The sequence below is a fragment of the Bombina bombina genome, chromosome 1, assembly GCF_027579735.1.
Source record: "Bombina bombina isolate aBomBom1 chromosome 1, aBomBom1.pri, whole genome shotgun sequence".
NCBI lineage: Eukaryota > Metazoa > Chordata > Amphibia > Anura > Bombinatoridae > Bombina > Bombina bombina.
The window spans coordinates 729,911,756-729,927,589 of NC_069499.1; the positions used below are offsets into that span (position 1 = coordinate 729,911,756).

At 38.3% G+C, this 15,834-nt stretch overlaps 1 protein-coding gene across 1 annotated transcript in view; it reads right to left on the reverse strand.

Moving 5' to 3' along the window:
- The window catches only part of MCF2 (MCF.2 cell line derived transforming sequence), a gene marked incomplete at its 5' end in the record, with an annotated part of 268,961 nt that overhangs the window by 138,135 nt on the left and 114,992 nt on the right, over positions 1–15,834 (reverse strand). Inside the window, 2 exons of the mRNA XM_053699244.1 lie at positions 3,733–3,924; positions 10,698–10,889. Coding sequence (XP_053555219.1) covers positions 3,733–3,924; positions 10,698–10,889 — 384 coding nt within the window. The remainder of the gene's footprint in view (positions 1–3,732; positions 3,925–10,697; positions 10,890–15,834) is intronic.

A 15,834-nucleotide genomic window follows, 5' to 3' on the forward strand; every position in this document is an offset into this window, starting at 1 on the left:
GGCTGGATAATATATTGTTGTTATGGAACAACAAGAGGCAAGCACATGGTGGCATGAGAAGTGGTGATGGGCCTGTAAAAGCTGATGGCCACTTAAAGAAATAGGAAAGTCAAAATTAAACTTGCATGATTCAGATAGAGCATGTCATTTTAAGACACTTTTAAATTCACTTGTATTTTCAAATGTGCTTTGTTCTCTTGGTATCCCTTGTTGAAAAAGAATACACTCATATCCTACACTAGTGGGAGCTGCTGCTTATTGGTGCCTGCACACATTTACCTCTTGTGATTGGCTGACTAGATGTGTTCATCTAGCTGCCAGTAGTGCAATGGTGTTCCTTCAGCAAAGGATAACAAGAGAACAAAGCAAATTTGATGATGAAAGTAAATTGGAAAGTTGTTTAAAATTGTATGTTCTATCCAAATCATGAAATAAAATGTTGGGGTTTCCTGTCCCTTTAAGGGAAATGTATCCTTTCCAGGACAGGAAAAAGCATTGCACAGTTTTATAAATATGCATAACTAAAGGGATATCAAACCAAAAAAAATTATTTCATGATTCAGATAAAGCATATAATTTTAAACTTTCTAATTTATTTCTATTATCAAATTGTATTTGTTCTCTTGATATCTTTTGTTAAAAAGCAGGGATGTGTGCTTAGTAGCCGGCCCATTTCTGGAGCACTATATGTCAGCAGTTTTGCAAGAATGTTATCCATTTGCAAGATGGATGCTGTAGTGCTGCAGATGTTTGCCTAGGTATCTCTTCAACAAAGAATATCATGGGGAAAAAGAAAAATTAATAATTAAAGTAAATTGGGAACTCTTTAAAATGGTTTGCTCTGTCTGAATCACAAAAGAAAATATTTAGGTTTCATATTCCTTTTGAGTTTTGAGTTTAATGAATTTTGAGTTTAATGTCCCTTTAAACTGAATGAGGACAAACTCACTAAATCAGTGTGAGATGTGGAAGCAACATACAATTTTGTAAGTTCTGCATCTTTATTAACCCCTTAACGACCAAGGACGTACGCCACACGTCCTCTAAAAAAATACACTTAATGACCGAGGACGTGTGGCGTACGTCCTTGGTCTGGAAAGCAGCTGGAAGCGATCCTGCTCGCTTCCAGCTGCTTTCCGGTTATTGCAGTGATGCCTCGATATGGAGGCATCCTGCAATAACCCCCCTTGGCCATCCGATGCAGAGAGAGCCACTCTGTGGCCCTCTCTGCACCGGACATCGATGGCCGGTATCGTTGGTGGGTGGGAGCTTACGTGGGAGGCGGGTGGGCGGCCATCGATGTTGTGTATGGAGTGGAGGGGGGCGGGATCGGGGGCGGGATCCACGGGGGCGCGCACGGGAGCGCGCGCGTGCACGGGGGTTGGAGGGCGGGCGCGTGCACGGGGCGGGAGCGGGTGGGAACCGCTACACTACAGAAAAACATAGTAAAAAGTATTCAAAAAAAATAAAGTTTAAACTTTAAAAAATATAATCTCAGGGATCTGGAAGGGGTGGGGGGTTGGTCTTGGTGGGGGGGAAAGCTACACTACAGAAAATTGCTTTTTTTTAATAAAATGGCACTTTTTTTGCAAAACTGGGTACTGGCAGACAGCTGCCAGTACCCAAGATGGCGCCCATTAAGGCAGAGGGGAAGGGTTAGAGAGCTGTTAGGTGGGGGATCAGTGAGGTTGGGGTCTAAGGGGGGATCATACACATCAGCATATGTAAATATGCTTTTTTTTTTTTTTTAAAAAATGGCCAAATACCTTTTATTTTAGTACTGGCAGAGTTTCTGCCAGTACTTAAGATGGCGGGGACAATTGTGGGGTGGGGGAGGGAAGAGAGCTGTTTGGGAGGGATCAGGGGGTCTGATGTTTCAGGTGGGAGGCTGAGCTCTACACTAAAGATAAAATTAACCCTGCAAGCTCCCTACAAGCTACATAATTAACCCCTTCACTGCTAGCCATAATACACGTGTGATGCGCAGCGGCATTTAGAGGCCTTCTAATTACCAAAAAGCAATGCCAAAGCCATATATGTCTGCTATTTCTGAACAAAGGGGATCCCAGAGAAGCATTTACAACCATTTGTGCCATAATTGCACAAGCTGTTTGTAAATAATTTCAGTGAGAAACCTAAAATTGAGAAAAATTTAACTTTTTTTTTAATTTGATCGCATTTGGCGGTGAAATGGTGGCATAAAATATACCAAAATTGGCCTAGATCAATACTTGGGGTTGTCTACTACACTACACTAAAGCTAAAACTATCCCAAAAAGCTCCCTACATGCTCCCTAATTAACCCCTTCACTGCTGGGCATAATACACGTGTGGTGCGCAGTGGCATTTAGCGGCCTTCTAATTACCAAAAAGCAACGCCAAAGTCATATATGTCTGCTATTTCTGAACAAAGGGGATCCCAGATAAGAATTTACAACAATTTATGCCATAATTGCACAAGCTGTTTGTAAATAATTTAAGTTAGAAACCAAAAGTTTGTGAAAAAATTTGTGAAAAGTGAACGATTTTTTGTATTTGATTGCATTTGGCGGTGAAATGGTGGCATGAAATATACCAAAATGGGCCTAGATCAATACTTTGGGTTGTCTACTAAAAAAAAATATATACATGTCAATGGATATTCAGAGATTCCTGAAAGATATCAGTGTTCTAATGTAACTAGCGCTAATTTTGAAAAGAAATGGTTTGGAAATAGCAAAGTGCTACTTGTATTTATGGCCCTATAGTTTACAAAAAAAGCAAAGAACATGTTAACATTGGGTATTTCTAAATTCAGGACAAAATTTAGAAACTATTTAGCATGGGTGTTTTTTTGTGGTTGTAGATGTGTAACAGATTTTGGGGGTCAAAGTTAGAAAAAGTGTGTTTTTTTCCATTTTTTCCTCATATTTTATAATTTTTTTTATAGTAAATTATAAGATATGATGAAAATAATGGTATCTTTAGAAAGTCCATTTAATGGCGAGAAAAACGGTATATAATATGTGTGGGTACAGTAAATGAGTAAGAGGAAAATTACAGCTAAACACAAACACCTAAAAAATGTAAAAATAGCCTTGGTCCCAAACGGACAGAAAATGGAAAAGTGCTGTGGTCATTAAGGGGTTAACATGACTCAGCTTTAATTAAACAAAACCATCAATCACGTCACTGTTATTTATTTCAATTACATTGTTCTCATCCAGCTTCCTGCATATGTTAAAGGAAACTATTAAAAATTGCATTCCCTCCTCTTTTTTTAAATAGATTTTAATGTGTGCTGTTTGGTGCATCTGGAGATCTAATTAAGCACAGTCTTCAGGAACAGCTGTTTACTGCATCTAGTTTCCAAAAATGAGAAACAATTTTAAGTTTAATGAATATTCACAAAGCTAATTTTGTGTATTTAAATAAATATATTGTACTACACTGTGTGTTGTGGCCCTAATATATTTTCAAAACAAGAAGTAAATACAAATATAGTATATTACTTACAAGAAATAGACTCAACCATAAAAGTTTTTTCCTTATTATGGTAATACCTAAAAACGATTTAAATAATTGGAAATTGCTGCTGATGAGAAGGGCATCAATAATAGATTTTATGTTCAATTGCCAAATATATCTGGATTAATATGTATTAAAAATATAACAATATAAATCAGGCTCTATAAGTAACTTTTACCTCATGTCTCTAGATTACTACCTTAGTGATATTACTATAAAGTGTACCTTAAGTTCATCTGTTAAGATGGACTCATATTCATACTGTAGTGCCTGGGGATCATAGTTCAAGTAGAGAGGGGAGTTTTCTAGAAACTTTTCCACATCCTGGAGAGCTTTTTCTGCGCCATCTTTTGACTGGCATTTCTCCATTTGCTGGTTGGCGAGAAAATATGCCCCTTTATCACAGCTTTCAAGGGTCTGGAAAGAAAAACATAGCATAGCAGAGTGAGGTATTATTCATATCCTAGTTTCACTATTTTATTGTAACAAAAGGGGTTACGCTTAGATTAATGTCCAAGCAGTATGCACAAGGTGTACAGAAATGTAAACTTTATTATTGAATCAGGTTAAAAAATACAGCTCTGCTCTTTTAGTAAATTAATGTGCCCACATCCTTTGCAGTGAATTGTATTATTGTAAAACAAAACTCTATGAAGACTGTGAAACTGTGGTATACACTTTCAAATGGTAAATGGCTCAAATAATTTTATTCATATTTTAATCTAAATATTTAAGTGCAAAATTCTTACTGTAAACATGTAATTGATATTTTGTTTTCTGATGATAGCATTTTTATGTTAGCATTTTTATGTATTCGCGGGAGGCACAACATTATACAATTGCAAAATGCAGATGTTAGTGCGCCCTAGACTATCGCTCTAGTCATAAAAAATGACTTTAGACTTTGTGACGTTATTGATAGGGCTCAATCAATGGTAACCCAAAGCGGTGCCTTATATTTTTGCGCTTTACTTAAAATCTAGGCCAAAATGTGTGCTTAATAAATTAGAATGTGTAACACACTTATTATCAGAATGATCATTAAATACATTAATGTCCGAAATCTCATGAGATTTCATAGTAAACTTCCATAAACTGAATTAAAAAAATAACATGACTGTGCCTGAACATGTCAGATGCACACTCCCTTGTAAGTCCTGGGACTAGCATTCTGATAGGAGTTTAAAGTCTCTTTACAGTGGGGTGTGAATACTTAGGAAATATTTTCTAGGCAGCTTTTTACATGACGTTTTATGAATATGCATACTTCTAACTATATAACAATATGTTTCTATGCATCTTCTGTGCTAAATCAAAATTATTCTAGACAGTAGATGCTCATAGTTTAGTGAGGCAGTGTCTACTTTATTTGTGAAGTTTGTCAGAGTGATCTTCTTATGCTTGTGCCAAACAAGGCATTTTGAGCTTGTGTGTGAAATATATCTTCTTTTAACACAGGGACTGATATTCTTGTGTAGAATACCCCTTGTTGAATTGGATCCACTGTAGTAGTGCTGCATACACTTCCACAAAAGACATTTTTATATTTATTTTAACTACTGTAATAATATTGTTATTTCCTATGTTATAACTATTGGTTGAGAGGGTGATGTAACCTAATGGTCAACACTTATAAAGATATACTGACTTTTGGGGACACTTGGACTGTTACCTTGTGTACAACCCTAAACAATTATGTTTTTAATTGTCATCTTGTATTAGAGTGGCTGATATTCTTGCACCAAAAAACAGTAACACATTATACCAGAAATAATTAAAGGGATGTGAAACAGTAAATAAATTCTAGATATAATGATGCATTCAAAGCAAAGATTAGCCCGAGAATTGTATGAAGATGTCATTATTAATTGATAGTTGCTTAACTATTGAAGAAAGAAGTGTAAAGGTTTAGTTTCTATAAAGTACTTTAGCTGAGTGCCGCCATGTTGAACCATAGTTTTCCCCTTATGAGTCATCTGCTAAGAACAATTAGATACAGATATAAAACACTCAATAAGAGACTTTTCAAACAATGATAACAGTGTTTTCACACGACACTGATGACTCACTATCTTTTATTGTCTGTTTTTATATATGTCCATAATTTCCTCAGAGGAAGAGATACAGTGAAACCTGGGTTCTAAAGTGGTGGTGCTTTTAGTTTTATAGAAATTCAGTGGTATTAAGAAAACCAATAGTTTCAGATTTAAATGACAGGAAAAATTAATTCAATATTTTATATTATATTTATATTAAAATGTCAAAGTGCTTAATAACCCTTAAAGGGAAAGTATACTGTAAAATTGTTTTTTTCTTAGTGTATTTCCAAAAATGTATATTAGCTGAGTATAACATGTACGAGACATTGTATTTTCAGGTTTATTTGTGTATATGAAGTAGCTGGTTTTGTGCTTTTAAACCACAGCATATGACAATGGGTTATGTTTCAGGTAATATCATATCTCTTTATATTATCATTTTGTGTTCACACAAATGATTCATTATCTTATATTTGTCATCCTGCACCCTACTGGGAGTGTAATTTATTTTAATGGCTGTGTTTTTCCTGTACGTAAATATAGAAACTTTCAGTATAGATTGGGATACAATAGGCAAAATCAGCTACTTCAAATGCCAAAATAAGGGCAAAGGAGCCACCTGTAAACAGCCAATCAGATTGAGCTTGCATTCTATTGGCTGTTCCGATCAGCCAATAGAATGCAAGCTCAATCTGATTGGCTGATCGGATCAGCCAATCGGATTGAACTTTAATCTGATTGGCTGATTCCATCAGCCAATCAGAATTTTCCTACCTTAATTCCGATTGGCTGATAGAATCCTATCAGCCAATCGGAATTCGAGGGACGCCATCTTGGATGACGTCCCTTAAAGGAACCGTCATTCGTCGGGAAGTCGTCGGTGAAGATGGATGTTACGCGTCAGCGGGATGAACTACATGGATCCGGAAGAAAGAAGATTGAAGATGCCGCTTGATAGAAGACTTCAGTCGGATCATGGACCTCTTCAGCTCCCGCTTGGATGAAGACTTCAGCCGGATCATGGACATCTTCAGCCTCCCGCTTGGGCTTGGATCAAGACATCGGAGGCTCTTCTGGATCGATCGGTGAACCCGGCGTGGTGAAGACAAGGTAGGGAGATCTTCAGGGGCTTAGTGTTAGGTTTATTTAAGGGGGGGTTGGGTTAGATTAGGGGTATGTGGGTGGTGGGTTGTAATGTTAAGGGGGGGTATTGTATGGTTTTTTTTTTACAGGCAAAGGAGCTGAATTCTTTGGGGCATGCCCCGCAAAGGGCCCTTTTCAGGGCTGGTAAGGTAAAAGAGCTTTTCTATTTTAATTTTAGAATAGGGTAGGGCATTTTTTTATTTTGGGGGTCTTTGTTATTTTATTAGGGGGCTTAGAGTAGGTGTAATTAGTTTAAAATTGTTGTAATATTTTTCTAATGTTTGTAAATATTTTTTTATTTTTTGTAACTTAGTTCTTTTTTATTTTTTTTAATAGCTATTGTACCTAGTTAAAATAAATACAAAGTTGCCTGTAAAATAAATATTAATCCTAAAATAGCTACAATATAATTATAATTTATATTGTAGCTATATTAGGATTTGTTTTACAGGTAAGTATTTAGCTTTAAATAGGAATAATTTATTTAATAAGAGTTAATTTATTTTGTTAGATTTAAATTGTATTTAACTTAGGGGGGTGTTAGTGTTAGGGTTAGACTTAGCTTTAGGGGTTAATACATTTATTAGAGTAGCGGTGCGGTCAGGTCGGCAGATTAGGGGTTAATTATTGTAGGTAGGTGGCGGCGACGTTGGGGGCGGCAGATTAGGGGTTAATAAATATAATATAGGGGTCGGCGGTGTTAGGGGCAGCAGATTAGGGGTACATAGGGATAACGTAGGTTGCGGCGGTGTACGAAGCGGCAGATTAGGGGTTAATAATAATATGCAGGGGTCAGCGATAGCGGGGGCAGCAGATTCGGGGTTAATAAGTGTAAGGTTAGGGGTGTTTAGACTCGGGGTACATGTTAGAGTGTTAGGTGCAGACATAGGAAGTGTTTCCCCATAGGAAACAATGGGGCTGCGTTAGGAGCTGAACGCTGCTTTTTTACAGGTGTTAGGTTTTTTTTCAGCTCAAACAGCACCATTGTTTCCTATGGGGGAATCAAGCACAAGCACGTTTTTGAAGCTGGCCGTGTCCGTAAGCACCGCTGGTATCGAGAGTTGCAGTGGCGATAAATTATGCTCTATGCTCCCTTTTTGGAGCCTAACGCAGCCATTCTGTGAACTCTAAATACCAGCGGTATTTAAAAGGTGCGGGGGAAAAAAAGCATGCGTTAGCTACGTGGGTCGTTACAGACAAAACTCTAAATCTAGCCGTAAGCTTACAAAAAAATAATAAATGAATTTTTCAAAAATAAAAACAATTACACCTAATCTAATAGCCCTATAAAAATCAAAAGCCCCCCACCCAAATAAAACACCCCCTAGCCTACAATAAACTTCCAATAGCCCTTAAAAGGGTCTTTTGCAGGGCATTGCCCTAAGTTAAACAGCTCTTTTACCTGTAAAAAAAATATAAAGTCCCCCCAACAGTAAAACCCACTACCCAATCAACCCCCCAAAATAAAAAACATAACTCTAAAAAAAAAAACTAAGATACCCATTGCCCCAAAAGGGGCATTTGTATGGGCATTGCCGTTAAAAGGGCATTCAGCTCTTTTTCACTGCCCTTAAAAAATCCCAAAGCCCTAATCTAAAAAAAAAAAAACCCAAAAAATGATGGAAAAAATAACCTAACACTAACCCCAAAATATCTACTCATGGTTCCTGAAGTCCGGACATCCATCTCCATCCAGGCGGCGAGAAGTCTTCATCAAGGCGGCAACACCTCCATCCAAATCAGCCAATAGGATTTCAGAAGCTTCCATCCTATTGGCTGATTTGAATTTGAAGAATCAAATCAGCCAATAGGAATGCAAGGTACGCCATATTGAAATGGCTACCTTGCATTCAACTCAGTGGCATATTTTTTTTGTGCTGCCCTAGGCACTCAAAATTCTGCTGCCCCCCGCAAAGGTTTTAGGCCTTTTTTCCACTTAATATTTTTTTGGGTCAGTGTGTAAAATGTTTTTGTTTTGTTTGTTTTTTCAAAACAATTTAAAAGAAAATGGGCTAGCAAAACACTTGCATACAGGTGGGTTGAATTGCATGCATCTCCAACCATTTTCTCCCTGAGAGAAGGGAGAAAAAAGAAGGGGAGGAGAAAAAAGGGAGGGAAAAGGTAAGCAGGAAGGGAGAGAGATAGAGATAGAAGAGAAAAGTGGTGAGGGAAAGAAAGGCGTGAAAGAAGGGAGCAAGGGTGGGAGGGAAAGAAGGGATGGAGTTGAGGAAGTGAGTTGAGGGAGGAAGGGAGGAAGAAAGGGAAAGAAACAATCACTGCCCTTTACATGCAACAACATACATTAATTACCCTTATTCAAGTAATGAAACTTTTTAAGTGTCCATTTCCTATTTACTCCATGGGTTCATGAATGCAGAAAAAGCTAGCTATTAGTAGCTAACATACATTAGCGCTGAGAGTTTATGATTAGACATCACAAGCTGATCTAAGCAGTGCACAGACGCATCCAGTCTGTTAGTTACTAAGACCTGCAATAAGCACTGCGCTCACAGACCCACCACAGCTGATAAGGGGAGGCAGTATATTGGCACAAGGTCTTCTCCAGCCTCACCTTGTAAGCATATCCCCGGTCAAGTTTCTCACCAAGAACTCTTCCACTGCAAAAATGCCGGCGGCTCTAAATAAAGCAACGGTTTAAAGGAGCACTGCCTGTAAAGAGCGACCTTAATCAGCACATATGCCATGTTTTCTCTGTAAAAGCCTGCACTTTATCGCTCACTGTACTGTGTGCTGGCTTTTAGAGAGAGGATAGGACAGATGTGCTGCCCCTCCCAAATCTGCTGCCCAAGGCACCGGCCTTGTTGGCCTAGGCCATAATACGCCCCTGATTCAACTTCAGTGTACGACGGTGACCTATGAAGAGGACGCTCTGCGCAGGATGGGATCGGCTTCCAGGATAGCTCCACTCCACGCCGCCGGGATGAAGGAAGAAGACATCCCCAAGATGGATGAAGGTGTCGCCGCCTGGATGAAGACTTCTCCCTGCCTGAATGGAGATAGATGTCCGGGCTTCAGGAACTGTGAGTAGATATTCTGGGGTTAGTGTTAAGCTTTTATTTTTTATTTTTTTGGGGTGTTTTTTTTTTTTAGATTAGGGCTTTGGGCTTTTAAGGGCAGTGAAAAAGAGCTGAATACCCTTTTAAGGGCAGTGAAAAAGAGCTGAATGCTCTTTTAAGGGCAATGCCCATACAAATGCTCCTTTAGGGGCAATGGTAGCTTAGGTTTTTTTTATAGTTAGGTTTTTTATTTTGGGGGTTGGTTGGGTGGTGGGTTTCACAGGTAAAAGAGCTGTTTAACTTAGGGCAATGCCCTAAAAAAGGCCCTTTTAAGAACTATTGGTAGCTTTTTATTTTTATAGGGCTATTAGATTAGGTGTAATTGTTTTTATTTTTGATAATTTAATTTATTATTTTTTGTAAGATTAGTGTTTTTTATTTTTCGTAATTTAGTGTTTATTATTTTTCGTAATTTTAGATTTTTTTATTTTTTTCGTAGTGTTAGGCTTTTTAAAATTTGTAATTTGGTTTATTTAGTGGTGGCGATGTGGGAGGCCGGAGGTTTAGGGGTTAATAACTTTATTTAGGTGTCAGCGATGTTGGGGGCGGCACATTAGGGGTGTTTAGACTTGGGGTTTATGTTAGGGTATTAGGTTTAAACGTAACTTTTTTTTCCCCATAGACATCAATGGGGTTGCGTTAAGGAGATTTTTCATTACGCACTTCAGGTGTTAGTTTTTTTTCTAACACTCTCTCCCAATTGATGTCCATGGGGGAAAGCGTGCACAAGCACGTCAAATCAGCCCTTGGCTTTTGTGCGGTATGGAGCTTAACGCCACCATATTGCATGCATAAGGAGGCTTTTCAGTAACTCGTAATGGCAGTGCTATGGAGAGTGAAATAACGCAACTTTTTTGGCATTAGTTTTGCACCCTGTTTAGCGCAAAACTCATAATCTAGGTGAATGAAATTAAACAAATTATATGCATACCTGCTGTAGATGGATATGGAGACATAGAGTGGAAGAAAGGCAGGCGTACTTCCGTTTGATCTCTTCCGCCAAAACGTCTGACATATGCCTCAGCTCATTGCATTGCTGGCAGATAAGATTAAGGGCATAGTGATGATTTGCGGCTAGCTGGTGACCATGTAAAATTACCATTTGTGATTTTCTGGTTAAATCCTGTTAAACATAATTCATTTTAAATTTCACTCTCATATTTTAGCTTAGAACGAAACAAAAATATACAAATATTTGGCACAAACCAAATTCCTATTCTGCCTATCATTATTGTAAGAGCACAAACACCAGTTATGAACCACCAAAATTATTTAATATAACAAGGGAAGCAAAAGTGTGTGTGCTCAAAGTGTTCATATTGTAAACACATCTCTTGAGTGCACATGTTAATTTTGTTAAAATTTAAAGAGACAAAAAAAAGTAAAGAGATTTAAAAAAATATATATATATAATTGTCTTCTAAATCCATAAAATTTATGAACAATTAAAGATTTATTGCTATTAGATAGCATAAGAGGAATAGTTTAGTTACTACTATCATTACCAATTAAACCAGGCAGGATTGTGGTACCAAAGAGGCAGAATTTGTTGTGACTGTCACATTGGGCACTAGTGCCATTGCTTCACAACACTATGGCCTAGATTTAGAGTTCGGCGGTAGCCGTCAAAACCAGCGTTAGAGGCTCCTAACGCTGGTTTTGGGCGCCCGCTGGTATTTGGAGTCAGTGATTAAAGGGTCTAACGCTCACTTTACAGCCGCGACTTTTCCATACCGCAGATCCCCCTACGCCATTTGCGTAGCCTATCTTTTCAATGGGATCTTCCTAACGCCGGTATTTAGAGTCGTTTCTGCAGTGAGCGTTAGAGCTCTAACGACAAGATTCCAGCCGCCTGAAAATAGCAGGAGTTAAGAGCTTTCTGGCTAACGCCGGTTTATAAAGCTCTTAACTACTGTACCCTAAAGTACACTAACACCCATAAACTACCTATGTACCCCTAAACCGAGCTCCCCCCACATCGCCGCCACTCGATTAAAATTTTTAACCCCTAATCTGCCGACCGCCACCTACGTTATACTTATGTACCCCTAATCTGCTGCCCCTAACACCGCCGACCCCTGTATTATATCTATTAACCCCTAACTTGCCCCCCACAACGTCGCCGCAAGCTACTTAAAATAATTAACCCCTAATCTTCCGACCGCAAATCGCCGCCACCTACGTTATCCCTATGTACCCCTAATCTGCTACCCCTAACATCGCCGACCCCTATGTTATATTTATTAACCCCTAATCTGCCCCCCACAACGTCGCCGACACCTACCTACACTTATTAACCCCTAATCTGCCGACCGGAGCTCACCGCTATTCTAATAAATGTATTAACCCCTAAAGCTAAGTCTAACCCTAACACTAACACCCCCCTAAGTTAAATATAATTTTTATCTAACGAAATAAATTAACTCTTATTAAATAAATGATTCCTATTTAAAGCTAAATACTTACCTGTAAAATAAATCCTAATATAGCTACAATATAAATTATAATTATATTATAGCTATTTTAGGATTAATATTTATTTTACAGGCAACTTTGTAATTATTTTAACCAGGTACAATAGCTATTAAATAGTTAAGAACTATTTAATAGTTACCTAGTTAAAATAATAACAAATTTACCTGTAAAATAAATCATAACCTAAGATATAATTAAACCTAACACTACCCTATCAATAAAATAATTAAATAAACTACCTACAATTACCTACAATTAACCTAACACTACACTATCAATAAATTAATTAAACACAATTGCTACAAATAAATAAAATTAAATAAACTATCTAAAGTACAAAAAATAAAAAAGAACTAAGTTACAGAAAATAATAAAATATTTACAAACATAATAAAAATATTACAACAATTTTAAACTAATTACACCTACTCTAAGCCCCCTAATAAAATAACAAAGCCCCCCAAAATAAAAAATTCCCTACCCTATTCTAAAATACAAATATTACAAGCTCTTTTACCTTACCAGCCCTGAACAGGGCCCTTTGCGGGGCATGCCCCAAGAATTTCAGCTCTTTTGCCTGTAAAAAAAAACATACAATACCCCCCCCCAACATTACAACCCACCACCCACATACCCCTAATCTAACCCAAACCCCCCTTAAATAAACCTAACACTACCCCCCTGATGATCTTCCTACCTTGTCTTCACCATGCCAGGTTCACCGATCCGTCCTGGCTCCAAGATCTTCATCCAACCCAAGCGTGGGCTAGACATCCACTGAAGAAGTCCAGAAGAGGGTCCAAAGTCTTCCTCCTATCCGGCAAGAAGAGGACATCCGGACCGGCAAACATCTTCTCCAAGCGGCATCTTCTATCTTCTTCCATCCGATGACGACCGGCTCCATCTTGAAGACCTCCAGCGCGGATCCATCCTCTTCTTCCGACGACTAGACGACGAATGACGGTTCCTTTAAGGGACGTCATCCAAGATGGCGTCCCTCGAATTCCGATTGGCTGATAGGATTCTATCAGCCAATCGGAATTAAGGTAGGAATTTTCTGATTGGCTGATGGAATCAGCCAATCAGAATATAGTTCAATCCGATTGGCTGATCCAATCAGCCAATCAGATTGAGCTCGCATTCTATTGGCTGTTCCGATCAGCCAATAGAATGCGAGCTCAATCTGATTGGCTGATTGGATCAGCCAATCGGATTGAACTATATTCTGATTGGCTGATTCCATCAGCCAATCAGAAAATTCCTACCTTAATTCCGATTGGCTGATAGAATCCTATCAGCCAATCGGAATTCGAGGGACGCCATCTTGGATGACGTCCCTTAAAGGAACCGTCATTCGTCGTCTAGTCGTCGGAAGAAGAGGATGGATCCGCGCTGGAGGTCTTCAAGATGGAGCCGGTCGTCATCGGATGGAAGAAGATAGAAGATGCCGCTTGGAGAAGATGTTTGCCGGTCCGGATGTCCTCTTCTTGCCGGATAGGAGGAAGACTTTGGACCCTCTTCTGGACTTCTTCAGTGGATGTCTAGCCCCCGCTTGGGTTGGATGAAGATCTTGGAGCCAGGACGGATCGGTGAACCTGGCATGGTGAAGACAAGGTAGGAAGATCATCAGGGGGGTAGTGTTAGGTTTATTTAAGGGGGGTTTGGGTTAGATTAGGGGTATGTGGGTGGTGGGTTGTAATGTTGGGGGGGGGTATTGTATGTTTTTTTTTACAGGCAAAAGAGCTGAAATTCTTGGGGCATGCCCCGCAAAGGGCCCTGTTCAGGGCTGGTAAGGTAAAAGAGCTTGTAATATTTGTATTTTAGAATAGGGTAGGGAATTTTTTATTTTGGGGGGCTTTGTTATTTTATTAGGGGGCTTAGAGTAGGTGTAATTAGTTTAAAATTGTTGTAATATTTTTATTATGTTTGTAAATATTTTATTATTTTCTGTAACTTAGTTCTTTTTTATTTTTTGTACTTTAGATAGTTTATTTAATTTTATTTATTTGTAGCAATTGTGTTTAATTAATTTATTGATAGTGTAGTGTTAGGTTAATTGTAGGTAATTGTAGGTAGTTTATTTAATTATTTTATTGATAGGGTAGTGTTAGGTTTAATTATATCTTAGGTTATGATTTATTTTACAGGTAAATTTGTTATTATTTTAACTAGGTAACTATTAAATAGTTCTTAACTATTTAATAGCTATTGTACCTGGTTAAAATAATTACAAAGTTGCCTGTAAAATAAATATTAATCCTAAAATAGCTATAATATAATTATAATTTATATTGTAGCTATATTAGGATTTATTTTACAGGTAAGTATTTAGCTTTAAATAGGAATCATTTATTTAATAAGAGTTAATTTATTTTGTTAGATAAAAATTATATTTAACTTAGGGGGGTGTTAGTGTTAGGGTTAGACTTAGCTTTAGGGGTTAATCCATTTATTAGAATAGCGGTGAGCTCCGGTCGGCAGATTAGGGGTTAATAATTGAAGGTAGGTGTCGGCGATGTTAGGGAGGGCAGATTAGGGGTTAATACTATTTATGATAGGGTTAGTGAGGCGGATTAGGGGTTAATAACTTTATTATAGTAGCGCTCAGGTCCGCTCGGCAGATTAGGGGTTAATAAGTGTAGGCAGGTGTCGGCGACGATGTGGGGGGCAGATTAGGGGTTAATAAATATAACATAGGGGTCGGCGATGTTAGGGCAGCAGATTAGGGGTACATAGGGATAACGTAGGTGGCGGCGGTTTACGGAGCGGCAGATTAGGGGTTAAAAGTGTAATGCAGGGGTCAGCGATAGCGGGGGCGGCAGATTAGGAGTTAATAAGTGTAAGGTTAGGGGTGTTTAGACTCGGGGTACATGTTAGGGTGTTAGGTGCAGACTTAGGAGGTGTTTCCCCATAGGAAACAATGGGGCTGCGTTAGGAGCTGAACGCTGCTTTTTTGCAGGTGTTAGGTTTTTTTTCAAGTCAAACAGCCCCATTGTTTCCTATGGGAGAATCGTGCACGAGCACGTTTTTGATGCCGGCCGCGTCCGTAAGCAACTCTGGTATCGAGAGTTGCATTTGCGGTAAAAATGCTCTACGCTCCTTTTTTGGAGCCTAACGCAGCATTTGTTTGAACTCTCGATACCAGAGTTAAATTTATGGTGCGGCCAGAAAAAAACCCGCGGAGCGTTAACAGCCCTTTTACCGCCGAACTCTAAATCTAGGCCTATGTCTATAACATATTTTATAGGTAATCTTTTTCCCCCTGAAATTACAGTCACACAAATAGTGCAACATTATTCTGTCCTAAATGCACAGCATGATTTTTTTAAAAGATGTTTTTTCCTCTGGTATCACAAAGATCTATTAATACCCTCATTATACATTAAATAAAGAAAGGCACAGCCTTCTTCTGCTTTCTCTTGAGATTTTTTTGGTACAAGTTTGTAAGACAAAACAATTTAAACACCAAAAAAAAAAATTCTGGTAAATCAAAAGAGTTATTTGCATTAATAACAAGGCTGGATGCCCAACCTAATAAATGAGTAATATTGAGACAATCCCTATTTACCAAACTTTTAATCTGGTGTAGAATT